Raw genomic sequence first — 23846 nt, 5'->3', positions numbered from 1 at the left:
TCAATTGTTTTTTAACTTTTTGATTAAAATGTATTAATAGCTCTTGTTTTCATCCCCCATATGGTCATGTTACCTCCTTTCCTCAGAGAGTCCACAAAACCTGATTTGTAGCATTTGCTGATTTCCAAAGTATAAATGCTCACACAGATGTAACAATGATGGCTTCCAGCTCGTCCCGGATATTCATGCAATATTCTGTGCTTAATGGTCATGCTGGGATTTTAATTGGGACTTGAAGGCAACCAGGGAAGGCAGGAGGTGGAGAGAGAAAGGAGGGCCTTCCAGGCATGGGGAGCAGCTGGAGAAAATGTCCAGAGCCTAGAGATGGGGGGTCTTGATTGAAGAGTACATGGTGAGAAGGACAGGGGAAGAACACTGGGAAAGTAGATTGTGAAAGGCTTTGAATAGCAAGCAGAGGATTTTCTATTTGATCTTGGACAGAACAGGGAGCCATGGGAGTTTCTCGAGGAGTGATATCATCAGACTTGTGCTTTCAAAAGATCATTTTGCCAGTGCAAATGGAGGATGGACTGGGGTAGGGCTAGGCCAGGGGTCCTTAAACTATGGCCCTCGGGCCAGATGCGGCAGCTGAGGACGATTATCCCCCTCCCCCAGGGCTATGAAGTTTCTTTATTTAAAGGCCCACAAAACAAAGTTTTTGTTTTTACTGTAGTCCGGCTTTCCAACAGTCTGAGGGACAGTGAACTGGCCCCCTATTTAAAAAGTTTGAGGACCCCTGGTAGGCTATCTCAGTAAGCTAGAGAGAGGGGACAGGATCTGATCCTGGGACTCCCCTTGATCAGGGCAGGCCTGCTCCTTTTTGAAATGTAGTTTTAGGCTTGTGATGGAAAAGCCATCTACATTCAGAGAGACGACTACAGAGACTGAATGTGGATCACAACATAGTATTTTCACCTTTGTTGTTGTTATTGTATAGCTTGTTTTTTTTTTTTTCTCATTTTTACACCTTTTGATCTGATTTGTGTGTGTGTGTGTGTACATACAGCATGGTATATGTGGACATGTTTAGAAGAATTGCACAAGTGTAACCTGGATTGGATTATTTACTGTCTAAGAAAGGGAGTAGGTGGGGAGGAAACAAGAAAAATTTGGAACAAGGTTTTGCAAGGGTGGACGTTGAAAACGATCTTTGCGTGTATTTTGAAAAATAAAAAACTATTGTTACTTTTAATGTAAATGTTTAAATGTAATTTAATGTAGATTTTTAATGTAATAATTTTAATCTTAGGATGTTCCTGGGAGTAAAGAGGTCACACATAATCAGTGGCAGAAACAGCACTTGAACCCAGATCTTTGAGGCTTGAAAGCCAGTTTTCTGCCCACTGTGTTTTGGTTTTTCTCTTCAGTGGGATAATATATTTACCAAGTTGTCCCCGTACTCTTTTGAAAGACCCTAAAGGTGTTGGGCCCTAATATGGAGCCTCTGAGACTGCTCTAATTCTAATCTAGAGTTGGAACCACTAACTAACCCTATAGGCCTGCCTGGGGGCAGTTTCTTCTCCCCAAGCAGCCTTAGTTTCCCCAAACTCATCTCCTTTCTCTTTCTCTCTAGCCAGAGCTGTTCTTTCCTCTCAAACCCTAGGGGCAGTGGGAGGATGTGTTGGTCAGAGGGCTGCTGCCAAGAGCCACTCCTGCCTCCATGGCGCTCTGGTGAACCCCCAGGACAGGAGAGAGATGGGAGGAGAAGCTGTGCTTTCCTGGGGGACTTCCTAGACCATCAACTTCCCTCTCAGGCTTCCTCTGAGCCTTGTTCCCCTCCCACCAAGAACAGCCCTGGTTCCCTCTGGGCAACATCTCTTCCCACCCCTCACTTTCTTGCTGGAGGAACTTCTGAGAACCCTGGGGGAATCCCCCCTTTTCTGTCTAAGTCACCGTGATGGGGAAGAAGACTCCATGCCCCTAGAGACAGGGGATAAGTTGAGGGGTGTGAGATGAGATGAGAATGAGTAGGGTGAGGGTGGAGGGGTGCAAAAACTTAGATTTGGCAGAGCTGAAGAAGCTGGTGGAGTAGGGGGAGGGGAGGGCTGAGGCCAACAGTGGCCTAAGCCCTTGCTTGCAACCCCAAGCTAGGCAGCTGGGGCAGAGTAAACAAGCCTGAGCGCCAGGCCTCTTGCCTTTGCTCCCTGCTGCGTGTAAAGAAGGTTTGGCCCTGGTTAGTGCAAACCTGAACCCTTTCTCAATCCCTCCCCCAGCCCTATGACTATTATGTTTACTGTGTGGACGCTTTGTTTGTTAGTTGTGTGGTTGGGGACTCCCAGGTCCCGCCCAGCTGTAAATCTAAGATCCTGTCCTTTATGTTGTCCCCACTTAAATGCAAGGCAGGGATTGTTTGTTCTGCTTTTGGGAGCCGGCTCTGGGCCTGGTATACAGTAAGCACTTAATAAATGCTCTGTTCTCTGACTGGTAGGTATTTGAATAAAAGGCAATGGTGTAGTAATGGACAAAGACTTGGAATCAAGAACCCCCCCTCCCCCCCACTTCTGCCATTTTCCTATCTATGGAAGTCAGTTCAGCTCTTGAGGCCTGACTTCCCAGGGATGTTGGTCAGCTGGCCTCTGAGACCTTCCACCTCCAAACTTGGCAGCTTATGAGTTCTATAAGAGCCAATGAGACCTGCTCCATGTACTCACCCACTTCCTGGGCCCTTTCATCTGTAAAGTGAGAAGGAAGAATTGGGTGGGTATGACCTCTGAGGACCCTACTCCTTCTAGGTCACTGAGCACATGACTCGCCGGGGCCTGCCCCACAGATGCTCAAGATTGGAGTGAAGGGATCCCTGTTACAGAAAGAGCTTCACAGTAAAGGGTGGCAGGGGAAAAGATTGGTCTGGGAGCCAGGAGTCTTGGGTTCACTATGTTACATGGCTTGGAACAAGTCAGTTCCCACTCTCTGAGTTTCACTTATTAAATGAGGGCGCCGGATGGCGTGGTGTACTGGAAAGAATACTGGATTTTCCTTAGAAACCTTGAGAAACCCAGTGGGGATATCTGCCCAGGGGGAACCTGTTCTTCTCACACTCCCATACCCCCCACTTGGCCAGAAGTGCTAGGCAAGAGGGACGCTTCTGGCCCAGCCCCTGCCCACTTTCTAGTAGGCCCCAGAAAGACCAGCTTCTCCCCTGCATCGTTCTCATTCCCTCCGCTGTGCTTGGGGTGCGGTGGTGGGGAGAGAAGGAGACATCCCTCCTCCTCCAAAGTGAAATCTGGGAAAACAAAAGGCAGATTTCAGGGAGGCGCCAGTCCTTGGCTGCCTTAAGGAGGAGCGCTCCAGGGGAGAAAGGGACCCCCTTGGAATTCTCTTTTCACTAAATGAGGGAAGAAAACATCAGCTGTTGGGAGGGCTGGGCGAGGCCGAGGATCTGTGGGGAGGGCATAGGCTGGTCAGAGGCAGCTAATAATACTCCATAGGGGTTAATAATAACGTGTGGATGGTGCCTGGCACATAGCATGCCCTTAGTAAATACTTGTTGACTGACATAACAACAACAACAATAATAGCTGGCGTTCCTATAACACTCAAGACAAAGCACTTGATAAATAGTTTCATTTGATCCTCACTGCTAGTGATTAAGATGGGTGCTATTATTCTCCCCATTTCACAGATGACTAAATTGAAGCTCCTTCCACTAAATCACACTGGTTGACTGTTGGGTGATCAGGGTGACAAGGCAGGTGCTGGGATGTGGCCAGGTAATGGGAAATCAGGAACCGCCCTCCCCCTCACCCCCGCAGTGGCCTTTCACTTGGTGGCTCACTCCAAGGACAGAGATACATGAAGCCCCTCTGACACTCTAGAGTCAGAGGCAGTGGCCCCAAATAGTCCTACACTGATCTCATGGCATCTCTGCTGGCCATGGGCGGTCATCATGGGCAAAAGCCAGGCTCGGAGTCAGGCAGCCTGGTTTGGTGTCCCTCAATTTTCTTTTTTATGTTGTGTCCCTATTTGGGGTTTTCTTCGCAAAAATGGGGTTTGCCATTTCCTTCAGTTCATTTTACAGACGAGGTAAACAGGATTAAGTAACTTGTCCAGAATCACACAGCTAGGAAGTGTCTGAGGCCAGATTTGAACTCAGGAAGATGAGGCTTCCTGACTCCAGGACCAGCCCTCTGAATATGGGGCACTAGTTAACTCACCCACCAGAGCAGTGGCTAGAAGCAAATGAGATAGACAGCACATAAGTCACTCAAAAGGTGCAGGTGTAGGTGGATGGTGTGGCGGCGGAGTAGTTAGAGACCTGGCCTTCAAGTCAGGAAGTCCTGGGTTCCAATCCCAGCTCTGACACATGCTAGCTGTGTGATCTTCGGCAAAACACAGCCTCTTACTGTTCTGAGTGATTCTAAGGTTCTGAACAATTGCACTGCTGTAGGGAGCTTTCTCCCCGGAGTTCTTCAGATTAATAAAATCAATCGTTGATCACTTCGGCTTATTATTATCCCTGCCCCACATCTGGCTGACTTCATCTACCCAAACCAAAGATCCTGGGCCTGTTTTAGGCTTCATTCACTCCCACAGGTAGCAGGAGGTCAGTCAAGGTGGTTGTGGGATGGGCCGTATAGAACTCCAAAGCTCCCCAGCCTCAGTCTCCCCAGTACAAGGCATCCAGAAGTGTGCAGTCCTGCCCAGCCTCCCCTGCCTAGGGCGGTGCTCTCTGCCCTTACTGTAGGTACTTTGCCTATGTTGGTGAATAAATGACTCCAAGAGGTGGGATTTCAGAGGGGGCTGATGGAGGAGGAAGTCTGGAGTTAGTGGCTGCCTACTTTGTCCATGGATACAGCTAGTTCTAATCATGGATGAGTGCCTGCTCAACCACAACTCTAAGATAAAAGGCAAAGTAGGGGTTTGGAACAATAATGTTTCATCTCTTTTCCTGCAGGTCTCCAGCCCCGAGGGCACCTGACCCAAAAATGTCTACAGACACCTTATCTAGCAAAGCACTAAAGGTGAGAGCCCAGCCTCCCCTTCCCATCGATTTCTTCCCCTCCTGTCCTGTCCCCTCATTACTCCCTGCTCCTCTCTCCAAGCTAGTCAAGGTCCTAAGTTTTAGAATTCTCCTGGCTATCAGCATCCAAGGCTTCAAGTTCTAGATTTCTCTTAGCTCCAGGATCTAAGGCTTCAAGTTTTAAAATTCTCCTATTTCCCTGTATGTAAGATACCAAGCACTAGTGTTTTCCTGGCTCCCTGAATCCAAGGTTCCAAGTTCCAGAATTCTCCTAGTTCTCTAGATTCAAATTGTAGAATTCTGCTAGTTCCCCAGATATAAGATTACAAACTCTAGTCTTCTCCTGGCACCATGGGTCCAAGATCCTAGGTTCTAGAGTCTTCCTGACTTCCAATCAAATCCTTAGCAGTTGCATATCAAAGGCTTTAGAGTCAAAATGGAACCTGGGGATTCTCCAGCCCAAGAGTTAACTTGTTGTGAACAGATTTCAGGAGAGAAATCATGTTTACCTTAGTGATCTTGGGCTGGTCACTTCACTTCTGTTCCCCATATATAAAATGAACCAATTGGTTTCTGAGGTTCCTTCTGGCTCTAGATCTATGTCCCTTCTTCTATTTTTTATTTCTCCCCACAACCAGTCCCTTTAGTTTATAAGAATGAGACCTTCCAAAGCAGAGGAAGGGAATGAGTGATACTCAAGCTCAGAGCTTGAGGTAAAGACACACTCAACTCCATCTAACAAATCTATGATGTATAAGACCCTGGACCTTGGGAGAAAAAAGCCAAGACGATTCCTCTATTGTTATTTTTTCTATGCCCTCCTCACTCCCATTCTCACCCCTCTTCCTCCTAGTATCCCACCTATAGAAAGTGGGAATTTGAAGAGGGTTAGAAAGGAGGAAGCAGGAAGACAGGAGGTAGAAGGGCAAAAAAGGGGAGAAAAAGGAGGACAACAAGAAGGAAAGAGTATAGGAAAAAGAAGCATAACTGAGGAAACAGACCTCAAGAAGAAGGAAAATCAAGGACTAAGGAGAAAAAGAAAGAGAAGATAAATGGTAGGAGGAATGGAAAGAAAATAGAAGACAAAAGGGGATTATGGAAGAAAAGGGGAAGGAGAGAAAAGCTGAGGGAAGAAGATGAAGAGAAAGGGGAAGACAAGTGGGGAAGAAGAAAGAGGAAGGGGAGGAGAGAAATATAGAAAGGGAAAAGGAGGAAAAGAGAGAGAAGCAAAAGACAGAAAGAATGGTGAAAAGGAGGCAAAAGGCAGTTGAACAGGACAAGAGAAGTTAAAGGAGGAGAGAAAAGCAGAGGCAGAGAGGGAAGAGAGGGGAAAATAAGGGAAGAAGAAGAAGAAAGGACAAGGTGAGAGAAGAAAGATGAACAAGGACACAGTGGAAGATGAAGTAGGAAGGACAAAGTGGAAGTAAAGGAAAGGAGGAAAAAAGAGGGGAATGGGGAAGACTAGGGAGAGAGGAAAGAAAGTAGGAAGGAAAAGAGAAGGAAGAGAAAGGAGAAAAGGGAAACTGAGAAGAGTGAGGGTAGAGGAGGGAAAAATGGGGACAAAGGAATAGGGGAGAGAAGAGCAAGGGAGAGAAAGAAGGGAGAGGGAAGGAGGAAGTAGAGTGATATTGAGGGTGTTTAGATGTGGTCCGTGGTTTGTTTTGGATTTTGGTGTGTGGTTTTTACGGTTTATATTGCCGGGACAGGGAGTGGGGTAGTGGGTGTTGTGGGGGGGGGGGGGTTGCCCCCCGGGGGGGTCGCCCGACGCCGCCCCGGGGTCCGCAGATGCGGAGTGGCGAAATGGGCCCGCATTGTCGGAAGGAGTTGATGGCGTTGTCGGGGGGAGGAAACCACCTGGGGGGTGCCCAAGGGGGGAGGGGCGGTGGCGGGGGCGCGGACGAAGAAGGGCAGCTGCCGTGCGGCCAAGCGCAGTTAGAAGGGAGGAGGAGAAGAGAAGAGGAGTGGAGCGAGGGTAAGGGGGTTTTCGGAAGCCGCAGGCGAAAGCCCGACGCCCTGCGCCGAAGGCGTGGGCAAGGCCGGGGTTGGCAAGAGGGGGTTTGCGCGGTGGCGCCCGCCAGCGATCCCATGCTGTCTCGGGGGTTTTCCCGGGGTTTAGCCGGGGGTTTTGTGAGCTGGTCCTGTCTCGGGGATAGGGGGTGACCTGCCTGCCGGGCCCCCGCCTGTTTCCATCCCCTCAGGGTGGTGGGTTTGGTCCTTGTCCGCCTGATTCCTTTTTGTGAGATAGGGGGGATTGCTTAGGCCCGCCCGGGTTCTGATAGTGTTCTCCAGGCCAGCCCCAGATCCCATTCTCCATTTCCCAATGCCCCGCCTCCTGTCAAGTTTTTAAACTTGAGGGCCCCCCCATCCGCTGGCCCCCCCCAGTCACTTCCACGGTAGGTTGTTTCTGAGTCCCGAGGGACCCAGCGTTTTCCGCCCCCCCCAGCCCTGGGGGGCGGGCAGAGGGAGTGCGGGCCCCGGGGGGGAAGGCCGCCGAACCAGGCCCCGGGGGGAGCCCCTTCTCCGCTGGAGAACCAAGATCGCCGGCCCCACTTTGTGCCAATTTTGACGGAGCCCTGGCTCCTGCCTTCCCTGCAGTGCAGCCCCGGGAGGGAACGGCCGGGCCAGTGTCTTCCCAGGCCGGGGAACGAGCTGGGGCCGGCCCCGCACCCCTCCCATTTTTCTTTTCTTGGCCCTTTGGAAGCAGGTGGGAACTGGCTTCCTGAGGGATGGGGCTTCCGGAGGGGGTGCAGACAGAGCTTCCAAGCCCCCAGGAGCTGACCCCAGGGCCGGGCCTCCCGGGAGACTTATTATTCCTGGGCTTCCAGAGAACCGGGGTGGGGTGGGGGGCTCGGGAGGCCGGGCAGTCTGCCCAGGATGGGCACTTAGAAAAAGCCAGGCAGGCCGGCTTTGTGAGCTGATGAGGGTGCGGGGTGGGGTACCCAGCATAAAATGCCCCCCTCCCCGCTTCCAGTCAGGAAGGGCTGGGACCCACTCCCGTGAGCACTTTTGGGGAGGAGGGGGCTAAAATTCTAGGGTTTCTGGTCTTCCAAAGCAGCAAAGCCTTTCGGGGCCCCCTCCTCTGACCACATCCCCAGCCTCTCCTTGCCCGGATGCCCCCCTCCCTGTCCGGCCTCAACCTCTTTTTTATTTATTGCACAGATGTAAGTTATTCTCCGCCACAGCTACCAGCCCACCTTACTGGAGCCCAGTCTGGGTGGGAAAGTGGACGAGTGGACGTTATATTTTATATCTTCAAATAAATCACATTTTATCTTATATGTAACAGAAGACCTTGAGAAATGCCCTCTAGGGGTTCCAGAATTTATTTATTTTCTGACTTACAGTAAGCGCTGCTCGCCTCCTGTATTTTGTAGACTTTCTGAATAAAGCAAGTTCTTTTTCACTGAGTTGAGAGTGTGGCCTGGATTGTGTCCTGGGAGCGACCTTGGGATGAATGGAAACAGCAAGGGAGGCGCGGGACTGGCTCTTGAATCTGTAGTTGCACCCGCCCCGTTCCAGGCTCACAGAATCAGCAGGTGAACCCACTTAGTTCCTTCTAGCCCAGCGGAAACGCTTTCTAATCTAGGGTCTTCTCCCTAATCAACAAATTTTAGAACTGGAAGATCTCAGGGGATCTGGTCCAGTGCATGATCCCCAAACAGTTCTCCTACAGTAAAGATCTCCCAGGAGGGGAGATTCTGGGGCGGAAACGTGGTCCAAATCGCCCTCTTCCCTCCACACTTATATAACACCGTGTTGTGTAAGGCCCAGTGGAAAGACCTGGAGAAAGCCTCAGGGAGGCCATGAGGGAGATGTGTCTCCCGGAGGAGAAGCGCTGCCCCAGCAGCAGGACCCAGAACAAGGACAGTCTCCAGGAAGCCAAGCTGGGCTAGAACAGGACACGCTTTTTAACTGTTTCTACTAAACACCGAGTTGAGGCAGAAAACCTGGGCCTGGGTCTCGCCTGCTGGTGGTGTGACTCTGGGCATGTCATTTCGCCAGAGCCCTTTCCCCACACGAGGAAACCCTTGTGCACCCTGAATTTACCCTAGAAATGGGAACCCCGATTCTCCTCTATGTTGGCGAGAGGCTAAGGAAAGGGCTGAACGTGGAGTGGGCGAGTCTGCTCTGCCCCCATAGTGTCCGGCCCCCGCTTGGATGAGACGGTCCTTCTCCGCCTGTAATCCTCTATCAAGTGTAGCTGTGAGCGGGTGGGCGACAGCAGGACAAGGGAACCTGGGGATCGAGTGTTCAGGGGGCTCCCAGAGGGAAGGCCTGGCGCCCTGGGATACCGCCTGGGAAGCAGGATGGGCCCTGGGCCCACGTTCCTCCCACCTGCCCCAGGGGTCTGCCCCAGGGTGATGGAAATTTCTAGAGAGCAGGGCCTTTCTGCTGCAGACCCCTCTGCTGATTCCTTCTTCACCAAGCCCTCCCCCCCCCCCAGGCCCAACTGCAGTTTCCTGGTTAAGAGAGAGGGGTGGATTACACGGATCCCCAAATCTGACATCCTGTGATTCAAGTCGGGACAGATTGGCCTCCCTGCCCCCGTTATTCCATTCAGGAGGTGGATTGGGAGACAAATGAGCTTGGAAGTTAGAGGCTCTGGGTTCCAATCCCACTGACGCTGAAGGAACCTGTCACTGCCCACTCTGTATAATGGGGGAATCTGGGGGAGCTGGACTAGCGGGGCTCCGGCTCTGCTGCTGGGATCCTGTATCACCATCGCCTCCCCACGCTCCACGAGGGCTGGGATGGGCCCCAATACAGTGTGAGCCCCCAGCCCGCTGACCCCTTTGCCCAAAGTGCTGAGCTCAGCCTCCCCCGGGCCCGGCCAGCTGTTGGCAGCAGGCTTAGCAGGACGCTCCAGGAGGGATGACAAGGCAGCTATGTTTACAGAGGTCAAAGGCTGCTGGGGAATTTCCCCCACCCCCGCCACATTCCAGGGGGCTCACGTCAGTAAGCTGAGCCGGGCCGGGCCCTCTGGAGGCACGCGGCTTTGCAGCCCCCTCGCCTCATGCACACCTGGCTCGGGCTGCGGGCACAGTGCCAACCCGAGCAGCTCTGTGGGGTGCAGAGGAGGGGCCCTCTGGGAGGAGCTGGTGAAGTGATGCTCCGACTTTCCCTCGTCCTCAGCGAGAGAGGGCTTAATCCCCCACCCCAAGGCTGCCGGGGGGAGTGGGTTCTGGGAGGTGGCAGGGAGGGTCCGAGTCACTTGGGCAGCGAGTGATGAAGGCAGAAGGGGCGAGTGCCCCTGGGTGAGATGAAGGGGCAGGGGCTCAGGGCCTGGTGCTAATCTTGTTTGTTTGCTGTGACCAAGAAGCACTTCTCTGAGGACCAGAGGGATGAGATTTGTTCCACCTTCAATCCCAGCCCGGGCTGGGGCCCCCAGGTCGCTGAGGGTGCCCCCTGCCAGGTCTCCGGGGGAGTTAGGGGCTTTTCTGCCAAAGCGCCAGGCTCAGGCTACGCCGCCGTCCCTCAGCCAGCCCGGGCCGCCCCCCCGTCAGCTCCCGCTTTGGGAGCCAAGTCACACCCCGAGCCCAACACCCCACAGACCTCCACGGTCACAAATCACCCACAGGCCCAACTGATTTCAGTACAATCTATATTATCTCATATATATATATAGATAGATAGATAGATAATCTCTCAGCTTGTCGGCTTGCTCCTGTCCCGGCACCTTGAAAATATCACAGAGACCAAAATAGAGAGAGCTGCTTTCTGGGGGAGCCGTGGCAATCCTACCTACGTACAAAACTAGGAGGCCCTGACTTCTCGTGGAGCAGACGGCGAAGGGCGCGAGTCTTCTTTATGTACAAAGAGCTACTCTACCTGAAAATAATAATCATACAAAAAGGGCAGGGAGGGAATTACACAGAAAAAGAGCAGGGGGGAGGAGCCCCCCCAACCCGCTGCCCCGAGAGGCTCCGGGCCTTTGCGAGCAAGGGGCAGCGACCGCTACTTTGGCCCAAAAGGCTTGCAGAGGGAGAGGCCGTGGTGGGGGGATGGTGGAAGAGGGAGGAAGACAGTGGGCAGATGCCCGGCCTTCTCGATGGGGGCGGTGGCTAAAGCCCACACCGATGGGGGGTGGGGAGGGGGGGCAGGAGGAGAGAACCCAGCGCCACCAGGGGAAGTCGGGGAGTTCCTTTTGGAATCACTGCTGGGAGCCCAAGGAGAAAGGTCAAGCTCTTCCTCCCTGCCCCCCGTCCCCCACGGAGCCAACGGCCCGCAGGGTCCACCTCATGGAGTTTCTTGTCCTTGCCCTCGCCCAAGGGGCCAGGAAGACATCTGGGGGAAGATCTCAATAGGCCTCCCTGTCCTCGTCTGTCCCCGGGGGAGGCCCTAACATGGGGCCCTCCTGCAGGTACGGGAAGTCCACCTAACTAGGGGCTCCCGACAGCCCTCTCCCCAAAAGGCCAGGGGGTGATGGGGGGTGAAGGGGGGAGAGTTTCATGCATTTCAGAGTTCTGATTTACTAATTACAAGAGATCTGCTCATTCAGCCTTGACTGCCCATTCCTGCCTCCTTGTCTAGAAAGGGCCCCAAGGTAGGGATGGGGGGATGGGGGAGGTGGCAGTATGGGTGAGGAGGGGGCGTCCTGACACCGGCTGCCTCCCCTCCCCCTGTAGCCTAGCGGCAGACATCCAGGTAGCAGCTGGCTCCCGGTCGGGGCTGGAACAAGGTGGACACACCTGGCGGGGGGGGGGGGGGGGGGGGGGGGGGGGGGAGGGGAACAGAACTGCAGAGAAATTAAGGCACACGAGATTCGGGGCTTCTGGGGGAGGCAGTTCCCAGAGCCCTGCCAGGCCAGGAGACGGGAGGGTTGGGCCGGACCCTTCTATCCTCAAGCTTTCTTCCCTCCCCTCACTGCTCTCTCCCCCCCAGCGCTCTGAGGCTAGCAGGGAGGCTGCTGGGAGTAGTCGGGTGGGAGACCGGGCTGAGATGCAGGAGGGCGGCCCTAGGGCCCCCACCTCTGCCCTGAGGCGTTCTCCTCCCCACATCTGGGGGGGAGGGTCTGTGGTTTCCATGGGAACGATGGTCCCCCAGGGAGGGAGCACGGGCCGGGTGCAGCAGCTCTGCCCCACATGTCAATGTGGTGAGGAACAGAGAGGGGTCCCGCGTCTTCCCGACTTCCCTCTCCGGAGCGAGGCTGAGCTCCCCCACCCGGACAAAGGGAGCAGGAAGGAGGGCTGTATTGCACAATTAGGTGGGGAGCTGGGCTGCACCTTGTCCCATCCCTGGGCCCGGGGGCCTGGCTCGGCGCCAGCTCCAAGGGAGAACGTGGGCTGGGGGAGAGGGTGGGAGGGGCTTGTGCCCCCCCCCCCCCATCCTCCAGGTCAGATATCGCTGGGCCTGGAACGGCCTGGAATGGCCGGGGCCGGCCAGAGGGGGCTCCCAAGCCACGTGCTCAGCCTGCTCTCTCTCCCAGGGTCCCCGTCCCCACTTCCAGAGGGCGCCTGGCTTGTCGCTCAGAAGCCTCGTGGGCAAGGCCGGGCCCGTCCGGGAAGCGCCGTGACTCATGTCTCTGGTTTAATAAATTAAGGGGAGGCCCCAAGGCCGCGCTCGCCAATTTCCAGCGCGGCCCCTCCCAGCCCGCGCCCACGGCCCCTAGAACTCGTCGTCGGAGCTCAGCAGGAGGGTCTTCTCGTTGTCGCGGGCGCCGCCGCCCAGGCTGTGGGAGCGGGCCAGCACGTGGGCGCCGGTCCTCCAGGAGGGGCCGTGCTCCAGCGTGGACTGCTGCGTGTACTGCTGGTAGGCCGGGGAGAAGTTGTGGATGGCATCCTGCACGATGTCGTGGGGGTTCATGGTCTCCTTGAGGCTGCTGGAGATGCTCTTCATGGGTGCGCAGCGGCCTGTGGGAGGAGGGGGAGAGGAGTCTGGGGGCGTGCCCAGTGCCCCCCAACCAGGGCCCACAACAGGTGGGGACGCCCACGCTGTGCGGTCAGTGGTGGAGCTGAGGATGCAGGAGGGAGGCGGGGCCGGCCCGGCCGGGCCCAGACAGTGGGGATGCCGCCCGGGCCGGGCCCTTCTGCTCCCGGGGCCTCGGGGAGAAAAGGGAAGGAAACTGGCAGGAGGGGACCATGGGGCTGGGGCGAGGCCGCAGGAGCCCCACGGGAAGACGGATGAGGAGCCGGGGGTTGAGGGGAGGGAGCACCCCATCCCTGGGGAGGAGAGCCCACTCCAGGTGGCCCCCAGAATGCTCCCCACACTCCTCCCAGGGCCCCCAGCACAAGCAGCTGGGTGGCGGGGAGCTCCCCCCGATGACATCCCGGCTTTGGGCCCTTCCCTGGGGCCGCGGACGCGCCCCGTGCAGGGGGCACAGGAGGAAGGCTGCAGGGCTTGGGGGTGGGAGAAGCGGCCGAAAGGGCAGAGCTCGGGGAGGACGGAGGCATGCTGGCGAGCAGGCGAGCAGGGAGGCCGGGCGGCCGGGTACCTACCGTAGGGGCCGTACGCCGGCACTGCACAGCATCAGGCGGCCGGGGGTGGGGGCGGGGAGAGAGAGAGAAGGGAGAGGGAACCAGAGACAGAAAGATGGCAGATAACTGAATGAAAAGAGCGCTCCCGACAGCCCCAGCAAACCCCGGCCTCTCCAGCACTCTGGGACGCCCCGTGGCACAGCAACCCTGAGCCCCTGCCCCCTCCCCGGCCCGAGCCTGAGAGCCTTTGGGACCTGCAGGGAAGAGCCCCTGCCCCTCTCTGGCTGCTCGGGCCTCCCATCCCCGCGAACTCCCCCAGGGCTGGCCCACAGAGAGAGCCTAATAAATGCTGATGGGTGCCCCGACAGGATACTCTGGAGCCAGGAGCAGGGCCTGGGGCCTGGAGCTCTCTGTCCGGGAAGGCCTCAGACCCCGCCTCCAGCCCAGGTTATCCCCACCCACCGGCCCAGGCTCAGGGCCTGCATCACTTCGGGGGCGGGGAGAGGGGCAAGTGGCCTGCTCCAGCTCTGGGTCTGGCGGCCGGACCCTCAGGTGGGGACCAGGTGGCCGGGGCATGTGGGCGGGGGGTCGGACACTCTCCCAGGGCAGACACCCTGGCAAGCACCGGCCTTCTCTGGGCGCAGGGAGAAGTGGGTGGGGGTGCCCAGGGGCACAGGAATGGATGATGGATGTGAGTGTCGGGGAAGGGCGAAGCCCTCGAAGGGACTTCCCAGGCTGGGAGGGCACCGGCCTCAGCTCCTGGGAAGGGAAGCATCTCCTCGGTCACAGAGAGCCCCAGCACCTAACGAGAGCTTGGTGACAGGAAGTGGCCATGGAGCTTCCTCCAGGACAGTACAAAGATTGGTGGGAAAGGGAGGAACTTCAGAGAGCAAGGGGTGCTCAGGGGGCCTTGGTCTCTCCCTGGGTCTCTAGGGTGGCCCCCGGTCCTGGTCACCCTCACTCGGGGCATCGCCTCAGTTGGTCAGTGCTGACTTTGGACACGAGGTGGCAGTGAGCCCCCGGGACCCCGACACCCCAGGCACTAAAGGAGCCTCCGTTTCCCTGACCTCAGACCGGACAGCTTCTCTGCCCCCCACAGAGCCACCAGGAGCCAGCAGTGCGAGCAGGAGGCGCGATCCAGGTGGTCCCCGCCCATCCCCGCCCACGGGCCCCTCGGGCACCCCCCCTACCTTGGGCATCGAGCCTCTTGTCCGCATAGACCCTGTAGGTGAAGGCGTGGCGCAGCGCCAGGGAGGCAAAGAACATCTCCACGCAGATGATGAAGTCCTGGTAGCCGGCGGCCACGGTGCCCTCCCCCACCGACACCTCCGCCGAGTGGATCTTGGGGATGGCTCCGCACTTCTCCAGGATGGCCAGCAGCATGCCTGGGGTGGGGGACAAGGAGGCCGTGACTGGCAGCAGGGGGGGCAGGGCAGGTAAGCAGCTGGGGGGAAGGGGATCCGGGGGTCTGAAGGGTCTAGAAGAAGGGCTGGGGGTCTCAAGTTTAAAAGAAGCAGCAGGGGTCAGAGGGCCCAGGAGTCCAGCAGGGCCAGATGGAAGCCCCAGTGAGGAATCTTGGGCTGCCCTGAGAAGCCTCCACTTGGGCCAGAGGTGGCTGCCCCCCAGATGGGCGCTGGGCTCAGTGAGGAGGGGCCGAAGCAGGAGGGGACCGCACGTGTCCCGAGGGGAGTGACCGGGCTGGGGAAGGGAGTGAAGAAAGTGCAGAAGCCAGAGAGCAGGCAACATGACTGGGAAGGATTGTCAGGTGGGAAAGTGGGGCTTCAAGGCAGGACCACGCCAGCCCGGGATGTGCTGGGGTTACCCCAGGGGCCCCTGAGCGGTGCTGAGGGAGGGAGGCTGGGGAGGTACGTGAGGAACCCTCGTTCTCCCCACCCCAGCCCACATCCCCAGGGAGCCCAGCAGCTGCCCTCACTGCCAGGGGGGCACCAGCAGGCCAGCGGGGGGGGGGGCCATGTCTGGGCTTCCTCTCACTATGGGGCTGGCAGGAAATAGCGCCGAACCCCATCCTGGCCTCCATGCCCTGCCCCTTCCCGCCCCCCACCTCCCAGCCCCCGCGGCCCAGCCTCCCCACCGGGGCCGGCCTCACCTTGCCAGAAGGAGAGGAAGATCACAGACTTGACCATGAAGAACTTGAGGACGGGGCTGTAGGGGCTGAGCAGCTCCCGGGTGGCAAAGTAGAAGAGGAAAAGGGCGTAGAGGGCCAGGCTGACCGAGATGTTGTAGATGATGGTCACATAGAGGTAGCCGCTGGTAACGCTGCAGGAGGAGAAGACGTGAGCGCCCCCGGCCTCCCTGTTCTGTCCAGGCCGCCAGCGCCACACAGCCAGGTGCGGCCCCAGGGAGGCCCAGGGCACTCATGTCTCCACTGGGATCTAGAGGGGCCGGGCGAGAGCGGGGGTGCGCTCGGCAGGAGGAGCCGCAGCCCGAGATGCCCCGGGCCCAGCCTGCCCCTGGCCCAGACCCTGGTCACTCTGCCCGGGCTCCTGGTGCCGGCGGCCCTCAGAGGGGAGCAACAACCAGAGTGCCCCCCCACGGGGCTTACTCAGCTTCCTGGCTGTGACAGGTCCCCAAGCCATGTGGGGGAATTCAAAGCCACCCTTACGGGAGGGACAAGTCACTCTCTGCCGGGGGGTGCCTGGGGTGCACACACTGACCCACATGTGCTCTGTCTCTCTGTCTCTCTCTGTCTCTGTCTCCTTCCCCACCTCCCCACCCCCGACAGTACCCACTTACTCGAAGTCGCCGTCCCGGTACTTCCCGAAGGCCTGCAGGATCACCGTGCTGATGGCCATGAGGGGCTTCACCACACAGAACTGCAGGGTGGCCTGGAAGGAAGCTGGGAGGTGAGGAGAATGGGGAGCAATGGGGCCCGTGGGGCCATGGCGCCCCAGTCCCAGGCAGGCCGCTAACACCCTGGGTCCTCTCACCTCCCCCCCCCCCAGCTGGGCCCCACTGAGCAGCCTCCCCCCTTTCCAAGGGTGGCGCTCCAGGACGGACGGCTGTGACTGCGCCCCTCTGGGCCCCGGGCCTGTCCCTCCTGACCAGACCAGGTCCTCCCGGACATTCCCAGCACGGCTCTCGGGGGGCCGGCGGCATTTCCCAGATGAGGTGGGATGAGCTCCTGTGGGGACCTCCGTGACCTCACTAAGCACAGTCACTAGCTTAACTGCCGGGACCACCCTCCCTGCCCTGGTTCTGCACCAGCCTCTGTGGGCTCCAAAGCCCTCATTAGGGGCCCAGACAGAGCTGTGATTCATGAGAGAGGCAGCGGGCAAGGGGCAGATGTGCTGTGCAACACAATGAGGCTGGCGCCGCGGCCTCATGACGGCAGCGCGCAGTTACCCAGCACTCTATGGATACACCAGCGCGTGTGATCTTTCACCAGCTCTGTGAGGAAAGGGCCACTTGGATTCCCATTTCACAGAGGAGCAAACTGACTTGAATTCAGGCCTTCCTGCTTCCAAGCCTGACTCGCCATCCATTCTCACAGACCCGACAGTTGGCAGGGATGAGGAAGGTCTAATTCATTTACAGATGCCCCAGAGAGGGCCCAAGATCCCTAGGGCCAGTGAGGGTCCCGAGCTGGCGCTCCCTGAGGAGGCTCGAGAGGACGGCCCATCACCCCGGCCTGCCGCCAGGACCACTGGCTCCGACCTGCTGGCCCAAGTAATGGAAACCTCAATGCCTCCTCACAGATAATACTGGGGAGGTGGGTGGAGAAAGAGGTCAGGAACAACAGCGAACAGGAAACGACGTCCTCCCCCAGACAGCGCCGGAGGAAGCAGGAGAGCTGGGGCCGGCCAGGTCACGTCCTGGGGCTCCTCTCCCTTCTGCGAGCCTGGTCCTGGACCACCTACTCACATCCCTCTTGCAATGCCCAGCCCCGGGACTCCAGCTGATCCTGCCCTTGCCCCATCCCCTGCTGCTCCCTCCCTCGTCTGAAAGGGCGGCCGGACAAACGCCGCCACTGCCCATCGCTTATCTGTCACAGCTCAGTGACCCCCACTGGGCGTCCCTCCCTTCACACGGGAATGGCCCGCAACTTCAAGTTCTTCAGATCCAGTGGAACTGCGTGACTCACGCCAGTGGAATCTCATGACTCACACCACGAGAATTCATGTCCCATCACATCACTGGGAAAGAAGAGAACGGTATTTAAAAACAGGCCCTGGCTACGTCCGATAGGAAAATTCCTTTCTGAAAATCCACTCCGAGCCGCTCGGGCCAGCCAAGAGCACGGAGCCATTTCCCAAAGGCCACGGCCCAGCCCGCTTCCCTCATCCTCCTTAATTTGGGGCCTGGTTTGAGAACCAGCCGCATCTGTCCCAGAGACCCGTGGCACTGAATCGTTTCTCTCTCCGTCTGTCTGACTGCACGGCGGCATTTGGACAAAAGGCACTTTTCATCCACTCGGTTTTTCCCGTGTGGATGATTACGGCCTGATGACAGATTTCACATAGAAGACCGCAGCATTTGGAGGTTCTGTCCTCAGCCAAGGGGGACACCCTTTTCCCCTCCTCAATTTGGAATTTGCACTGAACTGATATCCTTCAGGGCAGGAATTATCTGCTTTTTGAGCCTTTTTATGTCCCCAGTATTTAGTGTAGTGTCCGACACACAGTAGGTGCTTAATCAGTGTTGAATATTTTGTTCCATAGATTCAAATGATTTTCCATAAGTCAAACATAAAAGAGTTGCATCTTGTTCTCCTCACGACTCTGGGGCAACTGAGTAATGTAAAATTGCATAACGCTTTACATAATCATTTGCTAAAACTGGCCCGTTTCTTTCTTATAGCTCCATTCACTCCATCCAATAAGGGCGTAGACTTTATCGAGATAGTAATAAAACACATGAGTCAGTATACAGTCTGGCTATTGCCTTAAAAACAAAGTATAACAAGGTCCATAATTTTTTTCCAAATGGAAACATTTTCTCCCATGTTTTTCCAAGTTCTTCCTTCTTTCAGGAATCCAAAGACTTGATCCCTCAAAACATGGCAGCTCCCTCATGTTTTCTCATTTTTGTTTCTTTAGAGCTGGGTTTTCTCAAGCTATCTGCTGGGGACTAGAATGTAAGTCTGAATGTGGTGGTCCCGGCCACTGATGGAGAAGAAAATCTGCTGTAGAAATCTTGGCAGGTATTTTCCAGTTTTATCCCTTTAGTCATCCTTCCAGTTTCATTAGTAAGGGCTACGGAGATGTTCTCGTTTCAGTGCATTTCCCATGAAGCTTTCGGTCAGTAGGATTTCCTTCCACAGTGCCTTGCCATTTTATGAAGGGGAAGTGTTCAAAATCGACCGTCTTTCTCCTTAAGATCTTCCAGATGAAATTCTAGCTTGAACTGATATCACTCTTAGCTATCTCTCTCTGTCTCACAAGGGGGTCAAGCATCTAACAACTAATATGGTTTGGTCAGTTTACACAGACAAAGCTTCCTTTGGAAGTAGTGAGTCTATGTCTATATACATTCTTTTATCCATTTAATATTCTGAGGCAACCAATAAACTGTTTAATAGGTTAGACTGGAATCACAATAGCTTCTTTTCATTTTTATTCTAATTTATTACTGATTTCAATCTCTGTTCTAACAAACTGACCTCACAGACAGCTATTTTGGAAATAATTCCTTTATCAGCACCCAGAAGTTTTCTGTTAACGTACAACATTATTTTTTTCATGATGTTATTTGAAACTAATCATGCCTCCCAGGCTTTTTTTGGGTGCTGAGGTACTTGGGGTTAAGCAACTTGCCCAGGGTCACACAGCCAGGAAGCGTGAAGCGTCTGAGGCCAGATTTGAGCTCGGGTCCTCCTGACTTCAGGGCTGGTGCTCTATCCACTCCACCACCTAGCTGACCCACCTCCCAGATATTTTCTTGCAGATCACAGAGAAGAGGCTCCTGGGTTGTCTATATATCTTTGGCCTTATTGGTGACTAATTTTGCAACATTTTTTTTTAAACATCTTCTCTTCTGCTTGCTACTGCACTGAAGTCACTGATTATTTTAATACACGTCAGTTTAATGTGAGTGGGTCATAAATTGGGTTGTAAATGAGCTATTTGTAGACTTTTCTACCTCTATCCTCTGTGACAGATCTTAGTAAGAGGCTGTAATTATCTTCATCCTGGTCTTTTTCAGACAATCCTTATGAGTCCAGCAAGAATATAGCTCAGCAAGTATGTTATGAAATAATGGTTTATATTGCCTTTGGATGAAGGATGAAACCAGCTCTCACATCACCTGTCTCTGGAGAATCTGTGAGTCCGTCTCCCCTGCCCCTGCACCCCGTACTCAGCAAAAATTCCTAAAAAGAGCTAGGTGGTACAGTGGGTACAACTTTGGGCCCAGAGTCGGGGAAATCTTAGTTCAAATCCAGCTTCAGACACTCACTAGCTGGGTGGGCAAGTCGCTTGACCTGTTTGCTTTCATTTCCCCAACCGTGAAATGAGAATAATTATAGAACCTACTCTCAGGGTTGTTGTGAGGATCAAATGAAACGTTTGTAAAGTGTTAGCACAAGGCCCAACTCATATATAATTAGGTGTTATAGTAAATGCTTCTTTACTTCCTTCCTTTTTTTTTCTTCTGGTTTAGTTCCCCTTGTACAGGGATTCTTAACCTACGGATTATGAGCTTAAAATTTTTTTTTTCTAAACAATAATTTCAATATGTGTTACTTTGTATTACTAGGTATTTTATTTTATGACAATCTGAGAAATCCCTAAGATTCACCAGACCACCAAGTGGGGTGGGAGAGATGGGGATCTGAGACATAAAGGGTTAATGACCCCTGCTCTGCTTAGTGTGTCTACTAGTTATTAGACAAGGATCTCACGTGAAGAAAATGACAATTATAAACTATGGCACAAGACAACAGGGCTACATAATTTGCTGCTGTTTTGTGGGTTGCCATGCTCACAGTATTCAGCATCCATTCCCCAGCCTCTTGGTGATGGACCACACTGAGCTAGGTGAGGTTAGTGTTTGGAAAATGGACAGCGTGTACCTGGATCAAGGCTTTCTAGCATGGCAGACTGCCAGATCCACTGCCATAACCTTTCAGGAGCCACCGGCAGCTCTTCGCCACTAGCATACCCTTCTAAGACTTACTGGCATCTCACCACTGGCAGGACCTTCCACGACCCACTGGCATCTCCTCATCACAATAAAGCTTCAGGTTAGGACGTGTGTGTGTGTGTGTGGGGGGCTATTCCTGGTCATTGGGCTCATCAGAGCCATGACGACTTGACCCAGAAAGATAGCGGGCCTGGGAATCAGGAACACCGGATTCTGGCTGGGCCCCACTAGTAAACTTTTAGAACTGGGGCCAATCAGGAGTCATAGAAGAGAACCCGACAGAGGTCAGGGCAGTGGATCTGGCAGGACAGGGGAGGAGAGAGGGAAAGAACAGGGCCGTTTAGCCAAAATGGCTTCGAGACTAAGAGACTTTCCTTTGCTAAAAAAATTTTTAGACCCTGAGAGGGCAGGAAGGAAAACATTTTTCATCAAGTGGCATTGGGTGGTGGGCATAAGGCAAGAATAAAAAACAAAACCGAGTCAGTGAGGGACACGAGCCCATGACGGGAACCTCTCATGTAAATCTGAGGACTGCTTAGTATTTCCCTAAAATTCTAGTGGCAAAATCTTCAAAGAACCAGGACCATCAGCATGAGTGTGGGAAGATGTGGAGAGACACAGGACCGGCGCCCGCTTCCCGGGGAGGCTCCGAGCTGCCCCAGCCCCGTGGACATCAGCTCCCATCGGGCAGCAACATCAACCCCAGGCCCCCAAGAGCCCACCCAACCACAACCCAAGCTGGGCTGCCACCAGCCAAGCCTGCCAGTGCCAACGGGGTCAGAGAGCATGGGATGGGGGCTCCGGGTCACACGACACCGGAGGGGCCAGGGCAGCATGGCCCAGCAGGCTCGGGGCTGGGCCCAGCTCACACCCTCGAGCTAGACCAAGGCCGAGCTGCTTAGGAAGCTAAGGATCAACTCCAGGGGCCCACTATGAGACAAGGGAGAATGGGGAGTCTGCTAGGATCCAAGCGTGCGATGGGGCTTGGGGCTCTGAGTGATGTGAGCCGATCTGCCTCGTCATGCCCTCCCACCAGCCGCAACGTGAGGCCCCTGACCCAGCCTCAGCTGACGAAAAGCTCTCGTGTGTGACCACCCTCCCCCACCCCGGCCCCTGCGCACTGAACCCCACACACGATGACTAAGCGTCTGGGGCCGGTTCCTCTCCCGGCTCCATGGTGGAGACTTAGGGGGCTGGTTCCTGCATCGACTTCCAAGCGCCCCCAGCTGGGACTCCCACTTCCCTAACGGGACGGTGGATGGTTCCTGGGGGGCCGATGGCGACACGGATTTAAAAGGGAAATGAGACAAGACGGAGCTCCTGGCTGCCCTGGGCTGGGGCCTATATGTCTGGCTCCCTGGGCTTCTCCCCTCCCACTCTCTCGTAACGCACTCAGCTGCCTCTCCATTCTAGGGTAACATGGCCCTGTGAGGACCCCGAATGGGAGCCCGAGGCCCAGGTCCCTCCCTGCCCTGGGCCTGCCCTGCTTCCTCATCCGTCCTCGCCACACTCAAGCCCGTGCTCCTCCAGGCCTTGCAGCTCCCAAATCCTGACTCAGTAACCTTGGTAATGAGACCCCTCCCTGGTCTACAAGCCTGAGCCCACTGCCAGCAAGGTATCCATTACCAGGAAGGTGCCCACTGCCCAGGGAGGTACCCACCATCCATGAAAGTGCCCACTGCTCAGGAAGGTGCCAACTGGCAGGGAGATGATACTCGAGCTCGTACCTGTTTACAGAACCTGAGGAAGCCAATAGAGTACGTCTTCCCCCAGAGGCAGCAGGTTCCATACACGCAGCTTGACCTGAAGGAGAGACGGGTGTGAGCAGAAGTGGGAGGTAAAGGGATGGGGGAGAGGGTGTCGGGAAGCAACCAGGCTAACCTAGACAAGCTCATGAGAAAAAAAGGCTCAGCTCTGCAGTGGATGCAAGACATGGACCAGGAAGGAGCCAGGTCCAGGGAGTCAGGAAGACCTTGTCCTTGCCCATTCCGAGATGGGGCACCCTCCAAAGGCAGTACCTGGAGGTAACCGTGAGCCACAGAGCAGGTGAGAGGGAGGGAGGGGGAGCAGGGCTCCAGGGAAGGCCCACTACTCACTCGATGGATTTCCCTCGGATCTCGGACATGATGGCACTTTCCCCTCCGAGGTACTCGTAACAGAGACTCAGAAAGTTGTAGATGACAAAAGCTGTGGAGAAAAGGCCCCAAATCAACTTCTGAGAGACCAACAAGATGGCCGGGGCTTCACTCTCCCAGGGCGCAATGCCCTTCTACCCCACGACCAGAGTGTGAGGGAGAAAGAGAGGGGGGTGTGGAGATACATCGCAAACTGCCCTGGCAGGAATGGAGTTTGGGGCGGCGCCCAGCGACAAACGCAGAGGAAGCTGGCTTGACATGGAAGACGGCAATGGGAGAGCACGCTGGGGAACAGGCCGTGGAGGAAGGGTTCCGGGCTCAGACTCGGCTCCAGGCCCAGCTCCACAACCTCCTCTGGCTCTCCAGGGGCCGGTGCCTCCCCTCCTGAAGCCTCGCTTTCTCAACAAGCCCGGCACTTCTTCCTGAGGCCGCTGGGAGAAAGGGCCCAGGGCAGAGCCCTCAGCACCTTCACTTGCTCCATCAGCCTTGGCTGTGAGGGGAGAGGGAGGGGAGAAAATCTGGACCTGGAAACAGAACTGAATGTGAGAAAACACAGGGCTCTGTTCTTAGCAACAAGGAGGGACATGAAGGATACTGAGCTAGGGGAAGAAGAGAGAACCGGAGGAGATGCCCAATCATGGCTGGCAGGCAGGCACCAGCCCTGTCACACAGAGGAAGACCATGGAAGCCCGGGAGCCGGCAAGGAGCCAGCACCAGCCCTTCTCAGAGGCTCACGAGCAAGGCCACGTGGGGGGCACAAGGGGGATGTGATCCACGAGGGATACTGGCATGAAGAGGAAAACAAGGGGCTCACCTTCTGGCGAGGGACACCAGCACACCTAAAACGCCCTATGGTCTTCATACAAGGTCCCTTAAACACAAGGGCATCTGGGAGGGAGACTGGGGTCAGGAAGGGGCTTCATGCAAAGGGGGAGGCTTCTATGAGGTGGGAGGGGAGGGAGAGGGCCTTCTAGGTAGAAAGTACGGTCAGGGCAACGACCAATGAGAGCGGCTGCCACATCACCTGGGAGGGGCAGCTTGAAGAGAGTGAGCAAGGGAAAGATGGGCAGGGAGGCTAGAGAGCTGGGTGGAAGAGTTTGTTTGATCCTAGACCCTTTAAAAAAACAACACTATTTTGATACAATCGTTTTCCTAGATTTTTTTTTGCATTTAAAAACGACGCTGAGAAGAATCCATGGGCTTCGCCCACCCCACGCAAGAGGTCCAGGGCCCCAA

The 23846-nt window shown here is 55.6% G+C and overlaps 1 protein-coding gene across 3 annotated transcripts in view; it reads right to left on the bottom strand.

Annotated features, from left to right (window-relative positions):
* Nucleotides 1-10545: 10545 nt before the first annotated feature.
* Nucleotides 10546-23846, bottom strand: part of TMEM184B (transmembrane protein 184B) — a 39201-nt gene continuing 25900 nt past the window's right edge. For 2 of the 3 annotated variants that reach the window (XM_031940368.1, XM_031940367.1), the window contains exons 4-10: nt 22572-22662; nt 22203-22278; nt 16129-16220; nt 15482-15651; nt 14565-14759; nt 13396-13416; nt 10546-12810 (exon numbers count right to left, since the gene is read on the bottom strand). In XM_031940368.1, the coding sequence (XP_031796228.1) occupies nt 12566-12810; nt 13396-13416; nt 14565-14759; nt 15482-15651; nt 16129-16220; nt 22203-22278; nt 22572-22662 (890 nt within the window). In that variant the 3' untranslated portion in view covers nt 10546-12565. The remainder of the gene's footprint in view (nt 12811-13395; nt 13417-14564; nt 14760-15481; nt 15652-16128; nt 16221-22202; nt 22279-22571; nt 22663-23846) is intronic. The other variant, XM_031940369.1, reaches the window with a different exon arrangement.

This window comes from Sarcophilus harrisii, chromosome 5 (assembly GCF_902635505.1).
Source record: "Sarcophilus harrisii chromosome 5, mSarHar1.11, whole genome shotgun sequence".
In the NCBI taxonomy this organism is placed as follows: domain Eukaryota; kingdom Metazoa; phylum Chordata; class Mammalia; order Dasyuromorphia; family Dasyuridae; genus Sarcophilus; species Sarcophilus harrisii.
This window is presented reverse-complemented; position numbering and strand designations above follow the sequence as displayed.